General features: G+C 48.7%; 6 protein-coding genes across 6 annotated transcripts; 3 read left to right on the forward strand and 3 right to left on the reverse strand.

Annotated features, from left to right (window-relative positions):
* Nucleotides 1-757: 757 nt before the first annotated feature.
* Nucleotides 758-1,535, reverse strand: LOC141514439 (histone H2A type 1-like). Its single transcript, XM_074225271.1, has one exon. It carries the CDS (start codon nucleotides 1,443-1,445, stop codon nucleotides 1,053-1,055), a length of 393 nt encoding a protein of 130 aa, XP_074081372.1. The 5' UTR covers nucleotides 1,446-1,535; the 3' UTR covers nucleotides 758-1,052.
* Nucleotides 1,536-1,721: 186 nt separating this feature from the next.
* LOC141514435 (histone H2B type 2-E) lies at nucleotides 1,722-2,241 on the forward strand. The gene has a single exon (XM_074225267.1). The coding sequence runs from the start codon at nucleotides 1,802-1,804 to the stop codon at nucleotides 2,180-2,182; it is 381 nt and encodes a 126-aa protein (XP_074081368.1). The 5' UTR covers nucleotides 1,722-1,801; the 3' UTR covers nucleotides 2,183-2,241.
* An 8,276-nt stretch (nucleotides 2,242-10,517) lies between these two features.
* Nucleotides 10,518-11,035, reverse strand: LOC141514434 (histone H2B type 2-E). Its single transcript, XM_074225266.1, has one exon. The coding sequence runs from the start codon at nucleotides 10,954-10,956 to the stop codon at nucleotides 10,576-10,578; it is 381 nt and encodes a 126-aa protein (XP_074081367.1). The 5' UTR covers nucleotides 10,957-11,035; the 3' UTR covers nucleotides 10,518-10,575.
* Nucleotides 11,036-11,233: 198 nt separating this feature from the next.
* Nucleotides 11,234-11,999, forward strand: LOC141514438 (histone H2A type 1-like). Its single transcript, XM_074225270.1, has one exon. The coding sequence runs from the start codon at nucleotides 11,313-11,315 to the stop codon at nucleotides 11,703-11,705; it is 393 nt and encodes a 130-aa protein (XP_074081371.1). The 5' UTR covers nucleotides 11,234-11,312; the 3' UTR covers nucleotides 11,706-11,999.
* A 1,544-nt stretch (nucleotides 12,000-13,543) lies between these two features.
* Nucleotides 13,544-18,387, forward strand: LOC141514437 (histone H3). The gene has a single exon (XM_074225269.1). The coding sequence runs from the start codon at nucleotides 13,590-13,592 to the stop codon at nucleotides 13,998-14,000; it is 411 nt and encodes a 136-aa protein (XP_074081370.1). The 5' UTR covers nucleotides 13,544-13,589; the 3' UTR covers nucleotides 14,001-18,387.
* Nucleotides 13,562-15,293, reverse strand: LOC141514432 (histone H1.4-like). Its single transcript, XM_074225264.1, has one exon. It carries the CDS (start codon nucleotides 15,170-15,172, stop codon nucleotides 14,510-14,512), a length of 663 nt encoding a protein of 220 aa, XP_074081365.1. The 5' UTR covers nucleotides 15,173-15,293; the 3' UTR covers nucleotides 13,562-14,509.
* Nucleotides 18,388-18,923: the final 536 nt, after the last annotated feature.

The following is an 18,923-nucleotide window of genomic DNA, read 5'->3' on the forward strand; positions in this document are numbered from 1 at the left end:
TGCAGAGGAGCTCCTCTTGGTGTCAGGGCACTGGCTTTCCTATGCGTACACCCGGGCCCAGTAACCGCTGCCCTCCACTCAGCTCCGCGGGCATTTTAATAAGCGCCTGCCTTTTCCAATGAACTGGCATGACGCGTTGGCCATGCAAAGCAGCACTGCCCTCCCGCAACTGAAGCTTTTCTTGCGCTTTTAGGACTTTACGTGTGGTTTCGGTAGTGGGAGGAGGGGGGCATCCCGAGCGATACACCTTGTACGACAGCAAAGAGATTTAAGGAGGGAAAAAGAGTGCCAAGTGAGCACACAAACAAGAGGAAGATAAAGCTTCTATATAACGAACTGACTGAAGACCGAGTGTGCGAGTTAGGCGAGAAGCAAAAGGAAACTGAAAGTTTGGGGACCGGGGGCCCTAATGGACCGCCCTGTGCTTTTAGCAAGATGACTCACGAAGCTGTTCCAAGGAGGGATGGGCGGGTGGGCGAGGGGATGGATGGGAGAGGCTGGAAGCAGGAGCACCAAGGGCAGAGATGTTGTTTGTAGGGATATAATGAGAACAATTTGGACTTGGAGGTGGGGAAGGCAGAAAGGGTCTTAGGAAGCTCCGTGACTGGGGGGGGAAGGATAAGGAGAGAAACGGTGGCTGTCTCTGTCTCCGTGAAAATGGAGAAGACCAAGAGCGAGGGAACTTTGTTGGTTCAGACCTTACGGACAGGGAGTCTCAACAAGCTGGGAAAAGACGTGATTGTGTAGGTTTGAGACCTAAATTTAGACTCCGGCTTTATTAAATCAAAGTTTACTGAGTGACTTTAGATAATACAGGATTAGGACTTTTCTCCCCAAAGCTTCAAAGTTGCTAAACTTGAGTGTGCCAGGCGGGAAGAAAATTACGGGCAACTCGCCAGCCTCCCCCAGGGACCACCCCGCATTTTCCGGCGCACATTGGCCACCGCGTGCTCCAGCCCTTTGTTTGAAGGTGTAGGTGGCTCTGAAAAGAGCCTTTGGTTTCTGCGTGGTAGACGAGTCCCTTATCCGACCGTCCCGCCAGCCGCGCTGGCTTACTTGCCCTTGGCTTTGTGGTGGCTCTCGGTCTTCTTGGGCAGCAGCACGGCTTGGATGTTGGGCAGGACGCCGCCCTGGGCAATGGTCACCTTGCCCAGCAGCTTGTTGAGCTCCTCGTCGTTGCGGATGGCCAGCTGCAGGTGGCGGGGGATGATGCGCGTCTTCTTGTTGTCCCTGGCAGCGTTGCCCGCCAGCTCCAGGATTTCGGCAGTCAGGTACTCGAGGACCGCAGCCAGGTACACGGGCGCCCCAGCGCCGACGCGTTCCGAGTAGTTGCCCTTGCGGAGCAGGCGATGTACCCGGCCCACGGGGAACTGCAGCCCGGCCCGGGAGGAGCGGGACTTGGCCTTGGCGCGGGCTTTGCCTCCTTGTTTTCCGCGTCCGGACATGGCAGGAGAAGGACAGGAGCGAGGCAGGCAAGGACTTTGCAGAAAGCCGGTCTCAGACGAGAAGTGACGCCTTCCCGCCCAAGAGCTACCCTATTATCCTGTAAGACAGTCGGCTGGACGGCGCTGTCTGATTGGTCACTAGCGTCTTTGGCTGAACCAGCCAATGGAGAAGCAGAGTTGGAATCTTTTCATTTACATATATGCCCCTCCCACCCGGGGCGGTTTGTGACGCCCCATCCATTCAGAAAGAGGACTTCGCCATCTCTCATTTGAATAAAAGCCCTTCAAATAGGCTAAAGTCACCGCCGAAGTTCTCATCGGATCAAGCTGTTCCTTGGAACTGTCCGTCTGCTACCATGCCCGAGCCCGCCAAGTCCGCGCCCGCCCCAAAGAAGGGCTCCAAGAAGGCCGTGACCAAGGCGCAGAAGAAAGATGGCAAGAAGCGCAAGCGCAGCCGCAAGGAAAGCTACTCCATCTACGTGTACAAGGTGCTGAAGCAGGTCCACCCCGACACGGGCATCTCCTCCAAGGCCATGGGCATCATGAACTCGTTCGTCAACGACATCTTCGAGCGCATCGCCGGCGAGGCCTCCCGCCTGGCTCACTACAACAAGCGCTCCACCATCACCTCCCGGGAGATCCAGACGGCCGTGCGCCTGCTGCTGCCCGGGGAGCTGGCCAAGCACGCCGTGTCCGAGGGCACCAAGGCCGTCACCAAGTACACCAGCTCCAAGTAAGCTGGAGACCTGGAGGCGCGCTGACCTCCCACTACACAACGGCTCTTTTCAGAGCCACCTACTTTTCCCTATGAGAGCTGACACGCCAGATGCGCTCCGGAGTAGTGCCGTCACCTCCCGGGGCTCAGACGGGGTCGGGTCGGGTCGGGTCGGTTCGGTACGGGTCGGGTGGGGAACGGAACGGAACGGAACGGAAGGAAAGGAAAGGAAAGGTGGGCTTAGGGTCCGGGCTCCGGCTCGCGGCTCGTGCGCCCGGATACCCGAGCCTAATGGCTGCTCAAGTTAGTCCCTCTTGCCCCTTTCCTGTAAACCAGCCACCAGTGCCTCAACCCTACATGCCACCTCCTGGCTTGGCAACCTAAGCAACAGCGAAAGGTCTTTCTTTCCTCCAAGCCGCATGCCGCAGGCTCGCTTTGCTGCCTGCGAGTCTGGGTAAGGTCTCCTGCTCTTCCGCTAGAAAGGCATGTCTGTGCCCAAGGCCGTGCCGGAGGGAGACTCGGGCAAACCTCGGTTTGGGCAGGATTCACTGCGGGCTGAAGAGGGGCTGGATTCTACCAGCTCTCCCCCCTTGCTTGCCATTTGCTATTCACACTCCAGCCGGGATCTCACCGAGTCCTTCCAGAGACTGAGCAAAGGCCAGGTCGGGAGGTGACAAGGCTGCACCAAACTGAAACCAATGACCGGCTCTGCATGTTTTCTTTTTTTTCCTGGTAACCGATAATGATACAATGAAGCTAGCTCGCTCTCCTCTCTCTGTCTCTCTCTCTCTGTCATATGCTGAAATGAAACAGTGAACCAACCTTGAGTTCTTTGACCAGCTACTGTGAAAGGATGAAAAACATGAGGCTCTTTTCATAGGAAAAAAAAGTCCCAAAGACCATTTGATTGAGCATCCTTAACTTATATATCTTCCCAATGCCCTTGGACAGCTCAAACATCTCATGAGATAATCAATGGGAGTCAACCATATAAAGAGATCATAAAGTTGCTTGCCCAAATGCTTGTCATACTAACTTATCTATACAGTTTTGGTATAATCCTGTTACCTCAGGATGAGCCACTTCCTGGGAAGACACAAAAGGAGAATGAAGATGTCTCAAGATACAGAGCCGGCAGTATTGCAAAACAACAGAGGGGCAAGAGGGTCTTGGAAACCTTTATCCTTGTTATCTCACAGCTGTGGTCCTCAAGGATCACTAATATTTCCCCTTCTTTGGTTTTGCCAAATACACGACTTCATGTGATCAAAGTTGGAACTTATAACAGAAATGGCATATCCAGCAAGAAACGATAATCAAAAACCATAATAGTTGCTCCAGTTGTGTATAGCATGCTGTCTCCAAGAAGGAAAGGATAAAGTCATATAAATCTTCAGTTTGTATAGAAATATTATCATTATCAATAACCCCATTGAAGTGATTCTTAATCCTGTCCCATGAATGATGTGACTCATTATATTGTAATTTCATCAAACAAAAAGAGGAATGTCGATAATCATGCTAAAGTAGCCTTATATTCTATCATGTCTACTTTATCCCCAACATTTTCTATAGTATCCCTTAGTGCTTTCATAGCCTTTTAAAACTCATCTATAATTCACTGTTCTTTAAACCCCAAAGAGACATTTTTAGCTAATTCTCTAAAAATTGAACCTGTACTATTTTGTTTCTTACAGTACTTTCAGACATTGCTAAGGAAATTGAAGAAGCAATAAGAGATATTAAATACATATATTGCTAAGATAACACATGAAATACACCTTTTCTCTCTGATGGCTATAGGAGAGTGAGATATCCTTTTTTCTATTTCTGAAAATACTTGATCAGCCCTACTTTGATGCCAACCCTGGGCTTTTACAAGTATCATAACATATCTTGGTCTAATAACTATGAATATTGTTCCTTTGACTTTTCTACCTACACATTTTGATATAGTACAATTTATGCATGATACATTATAATAATTGTCAATCATAGTTACATTCACTTGAGATCCAGACATAAATACATAGTTATCCCTCAGAGAAGCCCTTCCCATCAGTACATCTGTTGAGGTAGTCCTGTTGGATGTATCCCTCTGTGTGATCTTATTCCATCCCATAACCATAGCTATTTTCCATCCTTCCCCCAAAGTCTTTCCCACCTTATTCAGGTATAATGGAGCAGGGAATCCATGATAAAGTGTTCCATTAGGAAGTGAGTCATTGTGCCATTACACATAGTCCTTGAAGCAAGTAGCTTGCTGTGTACTACATTTAATCATGTGTGGATTTAACTCCAGATGCAAGTATCTAGATCCCATAGTACAAGGAAAATAGAATCTTTGTCCAGTGACATGACAAACTGTCCCATTGATCCCAAAAGTATCAAGTTGTATCCTATAATTCATAAGGTTTGATATTATCTGTGGAAATGGGATGGTGTCACTGGGAATTTCTGTTAAGTGATAAGTCACTGGAACTACTGGAACATACCTATCATTATTCTTGGAAAAGCAAAGAGGGGATTTAGCTGAAAGTCCTGTAAAATTGAATTTAACAGGGTGGTTGATATAATTGCCAGAAGTATTCCATTCAAATTGTGACTGAATTATTTGAGACAAATTACCAAATATGATCATTGGAGTTTTTTCTCCTTCCTCTATAATCTGGACTCAGTGGTTATGGATAAAAGGCCCGCCTTTTTGCTTCTTCCTGTTGGGCATCTACACCAATATTTAATTGAGGTAACAGCATCATGATCTTTAATTTTTTGTATGGTAGGTTTGTGTTTTCTATGGGTTTGTTCATAATGTTCTTAACTGGTTTTTGACCTATTAAAAGCATAGTCAACTGACTGTATTTCTATGCTAATTCTGTGACTTCTTTTTCTAATCTATCCATTGTTTCCTTATTAACCCTTTCTCTTTCATTTTTAAATGGACTCAAATCCAGATACAATAAATTGTTAAGTATCAGGGAGCTGGGAGAGCTTGACCTAGGAGCAGAAGTTTGTGTTTTTGTTTTAAACTTCCTAGGGCATTGTAAGTTCAATTCATCTGTATAAAACAAACTTAACCAAATTATGCATAAAAATATCCCTTTAGTGATAGGTTCATGCTTATGAGGTTCAGTCATTTGTTACCCTACTATGATCCAATCATTCATGTCACTGGACATTCTTGCTAGCACCTGGGAGATGCTTTATAAACTACTTCTAAATATTTCCTAATATCTCTGATTTGTACTGTACAACCCTGTTTCTTTAAGGCTTTCTATATTAATCTTATGTGTGTGTCTTTATTGGAAACCCCTAATACTTGTCCCATGATAAGAATATTCTTACCTCACCAGTCCATACACTGGGCTGTAGCAGAGACCTCCTGGATCCCTGGAGGCTGATCTGCCCTGTAGTTGAAATCCTTCCAGGATCTTGGGCGCCAAGTGAAATGAAACAGTGCACCAACCTTGAGTTCTTTAACCAGAAAAGAACTTGTTCTCAGCTACAGTGAAAGGACAAAAGACAAGAGCCTCTTTTCCTAGGAACAAAAGACTAAAAGGACCAAAAGACCATTTGATTGAGCATACTTAACTTCCATATATCTTCCCAATGCCCTTGGACAGCACAAACATATCTCGTGAGATAATCAATGGGAGTCAACCATACAAAAAAGATAATAAAGTTACTTGCCCAAATGCTTGTCATACTAACTTATCTATACAGTTTTGGTATAATCCTGTTACCTCAGGATGAGCCACTTCCAGGGAAAACACAAAAGTAGGAGAATGAAGATGTCCCAAGATACTGAGCCAGCAGTATTGCAAGACAACAGAGGGGCAAGAGGGTCTTGGAGACCTTAGTCCTTGTTATCTCACAGCTGTGGTCCTCAAGGATCACTAACACTTTGGTTTGGGACATACATAAAAGTTCTGGGGGTCCATGGGCTCACCTGAGTTGGCTCTTGGGGGCTGTTCTCTGCTGTCTCTTTATTCTCCACTTGGGCAAGAGCTTCTGTTCCAAGTAATCATCACAGGTACAACAGGACTCAGCCAGGGAGGAGTGCAACCTGGCATGGGGTTCCAACATGAAGGTACATAGCCTGCAGGATCAGCTTCAGGGACTTCATATCAGGCATGTGTGAAGGATAGGACTTTTTCCAAGTCCTCAGAAAATGGACAGGGGATGGACTCTCCCTGCCTTTTCTCACTGGCTTCCTGGATCTATCAGTACAAGTCTTCAAAAGATAGCATCATAGCCTGTCACTGCATGCAGCTTGCAGCAAAGCACACCCTCCTTGTTTAAATGGTTGGCTATAGCCCTAGAGACGACTCAGTCTCTCTTTCTGGCTTTCCCCAGAGCCTGGATGTCAGGGGAGGCCCACACATTCAGCAGCAAGAGATAGAAAAATTCCATTTAAAGTAACTCCAGAAAATATAAAATATTTGGGAAAATATACAAAGATTTAATATTTATATTTTAAAATATTAAAATATTCATATTTTTCTAAATGAATTTGTTAAGGTAATATATAAAATTGCTCACTATATTAAATGTTTAAAATTTCTTTTATGTATTGTGTTCCCCTTCTTGTAGCATTTTCCCCCTTTTTTGATTTGATTCTTCTTTCACAACATACTATAACCTGTATTACAAAAATGATTGTTGAAAACTCTTTGCATGTAGGTGGAAGAATAAATGAAATATTTTAGAATAAATGAAATATTTTTTTGTTACAAAATATACAGAAGAGAAAGAGCAGAAAAAATTTCAGAAGGGGAACAAAGGGGTAAGAATAAATTTAAATTGGTCTACTTTTAATTTTTTATTTAAAATTTTTTTATTAATTTTTCATTTATTTATAGATTATTAAAATAGTCTTGTTGTAAGTAAACATAATCCCCCCCTCACCCCACAAAAATAAAAAATCTCACAAGTAATAAAGTGAATGAAAGAAAAAAACTTCAGTCTTTGTCCCAATAAACTCTGTCTTCTTGTGGATCTCATAGTTTATCATGTCCATCAGAGAAGTTACTTCCACAGTTGATGTTGCTGATTGTAATTCCCTCTATCCATTTCTCCCTACTAACAATTATTATATGTTCTCTCTACTTTCACTCTTGCCCTCATCAACAGTATGCTGTGGTACAGCCAAGTAGCACAGCCATCCACTTGTGTTTTATGGGAGAGTTCATCCAATTCACATGCAAAGTTTATGATTACAAACCCTGCATTACTTTTCATCTTATTCCACTCGTTTTTCTTCTTTCTCCTTTTTCCCTTTCCCTCCTCATTAGTATTTTGCTTCTGACCACTACCTCCTACAATTTACTCTCCTTTCAATCAGCCATCATTTTTTTTCTTTCCCTTTCTGCTTCCACTTCCCTTCTGCTCTCCCTTCTATCAGCTCTTCCCTTTCTGCCCCCTTTCCCCTCCTTCTCCCTCAGCCTTTCCCATCAGCTGTCATTTCTAAGGGCTGAGTGTAACTAAGCCTTAAGTGCACTATCATTGTATAAGAGTTAGGCCTTAGAGTGGAATATTTAAGCTACAAAAAACCCAAACCCCAAACCTTCATTCTACCTCCAGTTTGTATAGAATTTTTTCTATAGTTACCTGCTTATATTATTTATTATTGATATCCTATTCTAATTTACTATACCTCTATCAACTAAGTCATTCTATATTTCTAATCAAAAATTGCTTTCTCAACTTCTAATTACTAGTCGTAAATCTGAAAGTTGTCTCTGTGTGTAAAAATATGAATCTGCCATACCTTCAAGGCCTAACTCCTACATTTGAAAGTTGAGTTGTCCTGTGTCAGCACAACCTGGTAAGCACTAATAAATTCCTTTAACTGGGTCAAAAAATCACATTGCCATTATTGGGTCAAAGAATATGCAGTTTAGTGGTTTTGTGGACACACTTCCAAATTGCTTTCCAGATGAATTGTATAAAATTGTAGACCAAAGGTGCATGAGTCTTCATTATGTTACAGGGCCTAGTTAAGCCTGTGGGAATTAGTGTGAGAAACTCCTGGTTAGTGGAGGTAGCTTCAACATGACCAACTTCAAACTACTTTCTCCAAGGGAAAAAGGATCATCAGAAATATATAAAATTCATGGAGAGCAAGAATGTAGAGCAACAATATCAGATTCTCGGGGTGGCTAGGTGGTGTAGTAGTGGATAAAGCACCAGCCTTGGAGTCAAACCAGTCTCAGACACTTAATAATTACCTAGCTGTGTGGCCTTAGGCAAGCCACTTAACCCTGTTTGCCTTGCAAAAACAAACAAACAAAAAAAAAACCCCAATATCAGATTCTCCAGAATTTTCAGCCACTGGAAGATGGCAGAGGCTGCAATCTTCTGCACCCCAATGGAAGACCTGGAGTTCAAAGTCTATTCAAGTCCCACTGCACTTGTGTGCACCTCCCCTGACATCCAGGCTGGGGGGGAAGCAAGAGATTCTGAGTAGTCTCTAGGGCTATAGCCAACCATTTAAACAAGGAGGGTGTGCTTTGCTGCAAGCTGCATGCAGTGTCAGGCTATGATGCTATCTTTGGAAAACTTGTACTGATACATCCAGGAAGCCAGTGAGAAAAGGCAGGGAGAGCCCATCCCCTGTCCATTTTCTGAGGACTTGGAAAAAGTCCTATCCTTCACACACACCTGATATGAAAGTCCCTGAAGCTGATCCTGCAGGCTATGTACCTTCATGTTGGAATCCCATGCCAGGTTGCACTCCTCCCTGGCTGAATCCTGTTGTACCCGTGATGATCATTTGGAACAGAACCTCTTGCCCAAGTGGAGAATGAAGAGAACAGCCCTCAAAAGCCACCTCAGGTGATCCCATGGACCCCCAGAACTTTTATGTATGTCCCAAACCAGATGACTAATGGGAACACAACAGATGATTCACTGGACCCCGAGGCCTCTCATTTCTATGTCAAATCACTTTCCCAGAAAGCACAAATTGTTCCAATACCACTTCCCTATATCCAGCATCAAGAGACCAATGAGAACAATCCCCATTACCAGAGTCAGTCAGCACATCCTTTCATCTGGTCATGATTCTGACTTCAGGAAAGATGATATCCCATGTGATCAACATAGACTTTGAAGAGTCAATTGAAAACAGTTCCCAAGACCCAATAGTACTGATCCCACAGGTTGTGCCAACCATCAATTCAATCCAGAATGTGGAGATAGGCGACACCACCACCCAAGATCATAGCAGATCACCTTACACCTCAACTATGATGCCATTCCCCCAAATCCAAATTTAATGTTAACCATCCCCACCGTGCTACCCATACAAAACTCCACAATTCTTCCCCCGTCTCTTTATTTCTTTCCAAACACTAGTATCAAAATACCTTAGGAACTTTCAAAAAAGAAATGAGGTCTCTCAAAAACAGGAGACAATCGTGTTACCTACTTCGAACAGAACTTGCCTGGTGTAGGATTTGTCTGAATCCCTAGATTCCTGCTGTCATATCCTCATTTAGACTCTCCTTGTTTGGATATGTCTAAATAAAGATATTCCACAAACTTTGAGATATCAGCTACCCGGAGATCAAGGGGGAACATTGAGGTCATCCCACATGTAAAAGAGTAAGGATCCAGTCCACAAAGTAGAAGGTCCTTCTGATCAGAACTGGGGGAGGGGTGGAAAGAGCGAGCTAGCTTCATTGTATCATTATCGGTTACCAGGAAAAAAAAAGAAAACATGCAGAGCCGGTCATTGGTTTCAGTTTGGTGCAGCCTTGTCACCTCCCGACCTGGCCTTTACTCAGTCTCTGGAAGGACTCGGTGAGATCCCGGCTGGAGTGTGAATAGCAAATGGCAAGCAAGGGGGGAGAGCTGGTAGAATCCAGCCCCTCTTCAGCCCGCAGTGAATCCTGCCCAAACCGAGGTTTGCCCGAGTCTCCCTCCGGCACGGCCTTGGGCACAGACATGCCTTTCTAGCGGAAGAGCAGGAGACCTTACCCAGACTCGCAGGCAGCAAAGCGAGCCTGCGGCATGCGGCTTGGAGGAAAGAAAGACCTTTCGCTGTTGCTTAGGTTGCCAAGCCAGGAGGTGGCATGTAGGGTTGAGGCACTGGTGGCTGGTTTACAGGAAAGGGGCAAGAGGGACTAACTTGAGCAGCCATTAGGCTCGGGTATCCGGGCGCACGAGCCGCGAGCCGGAGCCCGGACCCTAAGCCCACCTTTCCTTTCCTTTCCTTCCGTTCCGTTCCGTTCCGTTCCCCACCCGACCCGTACCGAACCGACCCGACCCGACCCGACCCCGTCTGAGCCCCGGGAGGTGACGGCACTACTCCGGAGCGCATCTGGCGTGTCAGCTCTCATAGGGAAAAGTAGGTGGCTCTGAAAAGAGCCGTTGTGTAGTGGGAGGTCAGCGCGCCTCCAGGTCTCCAGCTTACTTGGAGCTGGTGTACTTGGTGACGGCCTTGGTGCCCTCGGACACGGCGTGCTTGGCCAGCTCCCCGGGCAGCAGCAGGCGCACGGCCGTCTGGATCTCCCGGGAGGTGATGGTGGAGCGCTTGTTGTAGTGAGCCAGGCGGGAGGCCTCGCCGGCGATGCGCTCGAAGATGTCGTTGACGAACGAGTTCATGATGCCCATGGCCTTGGAGGAGATGCCCGTGTCGGGGTGGACCTGCTTCAGCACCTTGTACACGTAGATGGAGTAGCTTTCCTTGCGGCTGCGCTTGCGCTTCTTGCCATCTTTCTTCTGCGCCTTGGTCACGGCCTTCTTGGAGCCCTTCTTTGGGGCGGGCGCGGACTTGGCGGGCTCGGGCATGGTAGCAGACGGACAGTTCCAAGGAACAGCTTGATCCGATGAGAACTTCGGCGGTGACTTTAGCCTATTTGAAGGGCTTTTATTCAAATGAGAGATGGCGAAGTCCTCTTTCTGAATGGATGGGGCGTCACAAACCGCCCCGGGTGGGAGGGGCATATATGTAAATGAAAAGATTCCAACTCTGCTTCTCCATTGGCTGGTTCAGCCAAAGACGCTAGTGACCAATCAGACAGCGCCGTCCAGCCGACTGTCTTACAGGATAATAGGGTAGCTCTTGGGCGGGAAGGCGTCACTTCTCGTCTGAGACCGGCTTTCTGCAAAGTCCTTGCCTGCCTCGCTCCTGTCCTTCTCCTGCCATGTCCGGACGCGGAAAACAAGGAGGCAAAGCCCGCGCCAAGGCCAAGTCCCGCTCCTCCCGGGCCGGGCTGCAGTTCCCCGTGGGCCGGGTACATCGCCTGCTCCGCAAGGGCAACTACTCGGAACGCGTCGGCGCTGGGGCGCCCGTGTACCTGGCTGCGGTCCTCGAGTACCTGACTGCCGAAATCCTGGAGCTGGCGGGCAACGCTGCCAGGGACAACAAGAAGACGCGCATCATCCCCCGCCACCTGCAGCTGGCCATCCGCAACGACGAGGAGCTCAACAAGCTGCTGGGCAAGGTGACCATTGCCCAGGGCGGCGTCCTGCCCAACATCCAAGCCGTGCTGCTGCCCAAGAAGACCGAGAGCCACCACAAAGCCAAGGGCAAGTAAGCCAGCGCGGCTGGCGGGACGGTCGGATAAGGGACTCGTCTACCACGCAGAAACCAAAGGCTCTTTTCAGAGCCACCTACACCTTCAAACAAAGGGCTGGAGCACGCGGTGGCCAATGTGCGCCGGAAAATGCGGGGTGGTCCCTGGGGGAGGCTGGCGAGTTGCCCGTAACTTTCTTCCCGCCTGGCACACTCAAGTTTAGCAACTTTGAAGCTTTGGGGAGAAAAGTCCTAATCCTGTATTATCTAAAGTCACTCAGTAAACTTTGATTTAATAAAGCCGGAGTCTAAATTTAGGTCTCAAACCTACACAATCACGTCTTTTCCCACCTTGTTGAGACTCCCTGTCCGTAAGGTATGAACCAACAAAGTTCCCTCGCTCTTGGTCTTCTCCATTTTCACGGAGACAGAGACAGCCACCGTTTCTCTCCTTATCCTTCCCCCCCCCCCCCAGTCACGGAGCTTCCTAAGACCCTTTCTGCCTTCCCCACCTCCAAGTCCAAATTGTTCTCATTATATCCCTACAAACAACATCTCTGCCCTTGGTGCTCCTGCTTCCAGCCTCTCCCATCCATCCCCTCGCCCATCCGCCCATCCCTCCTTGGAACAGCTTCGTAAGTCATCTTGCTAAAAGCACAGGGCGGTCCATTAGGGCCCCCGGTCCCCAAACTTTCAGTTTCCTTTTGCTTCTCGCCTAACTCGCACACTCGGTCTTCAGTCAGTTCGTTATATAGAAGCTTTATCTTCCTCTTGTTTGTGTGCTCACTTGGCACTCTTTTTCCCTCCTTAAATCTCTTTGCTGTCGTACAAGGTGTATCGCTCGGGATGCCCCCCTCCTCCCACTACCGAAACCACACGTAAAGTCCTAAAAGCGCAAGAAAAGCTTCAGTTGCGGGAGGGCAGTGCTGCTTTGCATGGCCAACGCGTCATGCCAGTTCATTGGAAAAGGCAGGCGCTTATTAAAATGCCCGCGGAGCTGAGTGGAGGGCAGCGGTTACTGGGCCCGGGTGTACGCATAGGAAAGCCAGTGCCCTGACACCAAGAGGAGCTCCTCTGCAAATAACCAGAGGGCCGACCCGAGGAAGAGGTTCCTTGAATTAATCCAGAACTTAGTGTGGGGCAGCAAACACATCATCAGCGTGAGACTCCCTAAATTCGTCCCTTCATCCCGCAAAACCACCAAAACCTGAAACTTCAAGCCGCCTGCAAGCCAAGGTGACTCATAGTCACTTAAAAAAGGAAAAAGTAGAGCCTTTTTGATGTTGAGAAACTGGGAATTTGGAATGTGAGGATGGCGGGAAGGAGGGAGAGCAGAGGGATGGGGGGATTGGAGGGAGGGGAAAGTCAAGAGATCCCGCTCGGAGAAAGCCTGGAGCTAAAAGGCACTCTGGGTCTTCCGGGCCAGCGGGACCGGCTCGGTACAAGTGGCGGGAATAGGTGGGTGGCTAGGATGTTCTAAGTGCGAGGCGAACGCGAAAGAAAACGGGACTCAGAGTCAAACGACCAGACCAATAAAAGAGAAGTGGGGGGAAAAAATATCCCAAATTAAAAAAAAAAAACCTTGAGTGAGGGAGGGTTGTGCAGGGGCCCAGTAAGGATGGCGTTAGGCCAGCGTGTGAGAGGAAGTGGGGGGGGGCAAAAAAAGGGGGAAACGAATAGATTTGAGCCTAGATTTTGAAAGAGAGGGAGGGTGGAACCTCGCTACCCAATGAAATGGCTCGGAATTTGGAGGGTGGGAAGGGTTGACTTTCCGCCAGTTCATTGGGGCGCGGAGCTTTTAAACGTCCCAATCAGAACGTTCCTGTCGATATAAATATAGGCGCCTGTGGGGCAGTTTTCCGTACTCGTTTGGTCGTTGGGAGGTGAGGCTGCTCGCTCTCTTGCCATGGCTCGGACGAAACAGACCGCTCGCAAGTCCACCGGCGGCAAGGCGCCCCGCAAGCAGCTGGCCACCAAAGCAGCCCGCAAGAGCGCGCCGGCCACGGGCGGCGTGAAGAAGCCTCACCGCTACCGGCCCGGCACCGTGGCGCTGCGGGAGATCCGGCGCTACCAGAAGTCCACGGAGCTGCTGATCCGCAAGCTGCCCTTCCAGCGGCTGGTGCGCGAGATCGCTCAGGACTTCAAGACCGACCTGCGCTTCCAGAGCTCGGCCGTGATGGCCTTGCAGGAGGCGAGCGAAGCCTACCTCGTGGGGCTCTTTGAGGACACCAACCTGTGCGCCATCCACGCCAAGAGAGTGACCATTATGCCCAAGGACATCCAGCTGGCTCGCCGCATCCGCGGGGAGAGGGCTTGAGACCTTGAAAACGCTAAGCAACCAAAGGCTCTTTTCAGAGCCACCCACAGTTTCGGCAAAGAGCGGCTGTATTCACACGTAACTCTGGGAGTCCCCTCTGGAGCAGCATCGTGGCGTAGCGGGTAGAAAACCGGCCACTTGCTTGGTTTTCAACTCCAGCCACTCACCAACTCAAAAAAAATAAGTTAGGAATTTTCTCCTGCCCGCGGCAGAGGGAGAGGAAGCCCCTGGGCGGGGCGCGCACGAATGCGCGCGCTTTTTCAAAAAAAACTTTCCCGCCCTAGGCTTGCTTCCATAGGCGGCCCCTCCCTCCGCCCCATTAATGCAGCAACAACCCGGCTCTAATACTCGAAATCCGGAGTATTTGAGCCGGCCTACGAGGGCTGTGTATGCACGCTGGTGCTCAGCATCTCTTTGGAGATCTATGGGCGGTGGCTCTGAAAAGAGCCTTTTTGAGTTTTTATATAAAAGAACGGGTTTGGGAGGAAACACGTGGGACGGAAATTCCTTCACTTCTTGGGAACCGCCTTTTTGGGCCTGGCAGCCTTAGCCTTGGTTGCTTTGGGCCTGGCTAGTCTGGCCTTGGCCGGACTCTTAGCTCCCTTCTTGGCCTTGGCAGCCTTGGGCTTCCTGGCAGTCTTGGAAGACGCTTTCTTGCCTCCCGCCGCAGCTGGCTTCTTAACGCTTTGGGGGGTCTTGGCGCTCTTCTTGCTAGCCGCCGCCCCAGAAACCTTCTTAGGTTTCCTGGTTGCAGCGCGGGCCTTCTGGGGCTTGGCCGAGGCAGCCTTCCTGCCCTTGCTTTTGGCCTCGCCGGCCGGAGCCTTCTTGTTGAGCTTGAAGGAGCCGGAAGCCCCGGTGCCCTTGGTCTGCACCAGAGTGCCCTTGCTCACCAGGCTCTTGAGCCCCAGCTTGATGCGGCTGTTGTTCTTCTCCACGTCGTAGCCGGCGGCCGCCAGCGCCTTCTTCAGAGCGGCCAGGGACACGCCGCTGCGCTCCTTGGAGGCCTCCACGGCTTTGGTGATCAGCTCGGACACCGGAGGACCGGCGGCCTTGCGCCGCGCTCCCGCGCTGCCCGCGGCCTTCTTCCCAGGCTTCTTCCTCACAGGCGTCTTGTCCGCGGGCGCGGGCGCGGGCGCAGGGGCCGTCGGCGGGGCAGGGGCGGTCTCCGACATGCTTTCCGCTCCGGGGCCACGGGAACCACGCAGAGAAAGAAAAGAGGGGAAGGGCGAAGTAAACAAAACAGCACGGGGCACAGTCCCCACAGCTGGGCCGGCCGGGCCGGGGGGAGATATATATATATAGGGGAGGGCGTCGCGCTGTGATTGGTGCGCTGGGCTTGCGCAACCCGGTCCTCGGGCCCCTGCAGTCATTCTGCTTTCCGCGCTTGTGTTTCTTGTCCCCGGAAAAAGGAGGAAAAGACCGCAGCACTCCGCACGCAGCCCCCCGCTTTCTATGCAGACCTCAAGGGGAAAGCCCCGGTGTTCGCTGCCCGTGAATTCTCTTCGAGCCCCCTCCAGTTCTAGGCTCCCAGCTTCCCCAAGCCCCGCAGCCACCGGCAAAAGCCGGGCCAAACTGAGGCAGCTCTCCGTGTTTCCTTTCAATTAGGAAATTGCCGCCTCGCTCCCGGGGCACTTTCCTCCCGGGAACGCTTCTTGCACCCTTGGCTTCTCAGCCGTACAAAACCGAATGAATCCCTCGCCACGTTTGCACCCGAGTCCCACGTCTCCGTGCGGGAAGTAACACGGGCTCCGGGGATCTCTGCGCCGGCGTCCGTCGGGTGGGCCGCGGGGATGAAGCTCGTCCGGGACCCGCACACCCTTCGCAAGTCCATCGGAGTTGGGGCCACTCTTCTGGGCTACGAAATTCTAAGCCTGGGATTTCCACAGCCTGAGGAGAGAGGGAAAACCCCCAGGATTGGGGCTGGGGGCGGGGCTCTGCTCTTCACTCCTTTTCAACTAACTCCCAGCTTTTCTCCAGTGCCACATACTGAGGCCCCCACTGGGCTGCTAGGAAGGAAAGAGGAACCTTCAGCAAGTTTAGTCTGACTCCCCTAGGAAGGGGAGGGCAGGCACACCAGAAGAAAAACAATCCAAATTGTCCAGGGCTCAGCATGCATCGCACTGCAGCTTGGAGAAACAAGACCAGAAAGTGAACTTGGAGCCAGATGGTGAAAAACCTTCTGAGGGAAGGAAGGGAGGAAGGAAGGAAGGAAGGAAGGCAGGCAGCAGACTATTTACAACAGTGCTCTCAAGGCAATGCATGTAAACCTATTACATCCCTGTGAAATGAGGCCTATTTGGGAGAGGGGAATCACTGGACTTAGGGAAGGGAGGCTGTTAGCATATTTTTACAACAACACAACTACTGTATTGGCAGTGAATGGGAAGGTTAGGGGCAGATTAGGAATCCCAGATTTGAAATCTGTAAAGACCAGGTACCCTGTTTGGATGTAGGCAATAAGGGAAATCAAAGAGGTCTCTGAGGTTTTGGAGAAGAGCCTCGCCCTCATACAATCCCAAAAAGCCTCTCAGGCAACTACCATGCCCCAGACCCGGTACGAAGAGACAGGTGATACAGAAGCAAAACTCCCCCTCGGGGAATTTAGATTATTCCGAAAATACTGCAGACACAATAATGAATTAGACACTTGAACCAATCAGAGTTCTCTTGGATTTCTCTTAAGAAACCGGCACCTCAGAGGAAATTCGATTTGCTGTTGTTTTTGTTCTTGCTTTAAAATGTGTCTGTTCCTCCTTTTTGCCTGCCTACACAAGCAAATTAACATGAGTTCGCTGATCTTCTGCACTCTTCTTTCTCAGATCAGGAATCTGAGATAGGTAACTGAGGAAGCACTTCTTGGGCACCGAGCATATGCTAAATGCTCTACATTATCTTATTAAATCCTCAAAACAACCTGTCACCCTTGAGGAAACTGAGGCAGATGAGGGTCCCAGGATCACCCCAAGTGAGTTCATGAAGGTATATTTGAGTTCAGATCTTCCTGATTCCCCACAAAGAGCTCTAAATCCAATTGACTGTGCCAACCAATCTCTACTCTTTTTTGTTTATTTTTCCAGTTATATGTGAAGACAATTTTCAACATTCAGTCTTGCGAAGTTTCCCCCTCCCTAGGATAGCAAGCAATCTGACATAGGTGATACATATTTCCATATTAGTCACAATGTGAAAGAAGAATCAGAAGAGAAAGGGGGAGACCACGAGAAGGAGAAAGGGGAAAAAAAATTTTAAAAGGTGAAAATTGTATGCTTTGATGTGCATTCGTATTTCATAGACCTTTCTCTGGTTGCGGATGGCATTTTTAATCGAAGGTCTTTTAGTCTTGTCTTTGATCCCTATATTGCTGAGAAGAGCATCGAACACTGTTGCTACTGAGGTTTACAATGTTCTGTTTCTGCTCACTTTGCTAAGCATCAATTCATTTAGTAAGTCTTTCCAGGTTTTTCAGAAATCTGACTGCTCATTATTTCTTATAGAACAATAACATTGCATTGCATACCACAACTCAATTAGCCATTCCCAGTTGATGGGCATCCCCTTAAATTCCAATTATTTGCCACCACAAAAAGACCTGCCATGAATATGCCCCCTTTTGGGTGATCTCTTTGGGACACAAACCCATTAGCAATGTTGCTGGATCAAAGAGTTTCATTGCCCTATAGGTATAGTTCCAACTTAACTCTCTCCAGAAATGGTTGGATCAGTTCACATGACTATAGATAACTTTAACTTGCCAAACTCTACTCTTTCTCTTAGTGATAAATTTTTCTTTTAATCTCCCTGAAGTTCAGAATTACTTGCTGGAGAGTTGAGTGAAAATCACTGCAAGCCCAGCAACTCACACCTCATCAGTACCCTCTGACCTTTCTTAGGGTTGGAGGGTTTCATGCTGCTCTCAGAACCTCCATTTTAGGAGGTATTCCTGTCCACCATCTCTTCATTTCCAACCTGACTGCCATTAACCTTGGAGCCTGTGCCTTCCGGGAGTCTGCACTCTGATTCCCCTAGGAAGGGGAGGGCAAGGAGACCAGAAGAAAAACAATCCAAATTGTCTAGGCCTTAGCATGCATTGCACTGGAGCTTGGTGAAACAAGACTAGAAAGTAAACTGAATTTCTTTGCCTTTTCTGGAGCTTGGATAGCTCCTCATCATTCCACTTTCCTCTCTGCACTCACACCCTCCCAGTTAGAAGAAGAAGAAGGAGGAGGAGAAGGAGGAGGAGGAGGAGGAGGAGGAAGAGAAGGAGAAGGAGGGAAGAGGAAGCAAGTTCTTAGAGATCCAGGACCATCTTTTGCCCTTCTTTGTCTCTCCAACAGCTTAGTACTGTGTCTAGTACCTTGTAAGTACTTAATAAATGATTATTGACTGAGTGATTGACTCATTTTTCACCTTACCTATTGTGAGAAATGTAGGGTGTTGGTTTTCACTGCATGTGGAGGGGAGCCCGTAGGGAATCCATTACAAAGGGGGAATGGCCCAGCCAATCACAAGATTGGAAGAGTCTTCCTAATCCCATTCCAGGGATACCAAACCCCAATAGTGAAGAGTGACCTAGAGATCTTGACCTAATGCTACTGAGTTTGTGCAATTAGATAATTGAATATTAATCCACACATCCCCTGTGATCCTTTAGCATATCATGCCTTGGATGATGGGGGGGAGATCACATTAGGGACATATCATGTAATGGGGTGGACCTTTTGGATTGTAAATCAAACTCTGGGAGCCTATGAACATCAAAGAGGGAGGGTAAAGAGTTTCTGAGGACAATAAATTACCTGACTCCTGAGACTAAGGTGTGCCTCACCTAGGACTGAGGTACCTGTATCTTCTAAGGTGCATATTGCAAGGTTTGTGAATAAAATGTACAATTTTCTCTCACTCTAGCAGGTTTTTCTTTTCATT

This window comes from Macrotis lagotis, chromosome 2 (genome assembly GCF_037893015.1).
Source record: "Macrotis lagotis isolate mMagLag1 chromosome 2, bilby.v1.9.chrom.fasta, whole genome shotgun sequence".
NCBI classification, from domain to species: Eukaryota; Metazoa; Chordata; class Mammalia; order Peramelemorphia; family Peramelidae; genus Macrotis; species Macrotis lagotis.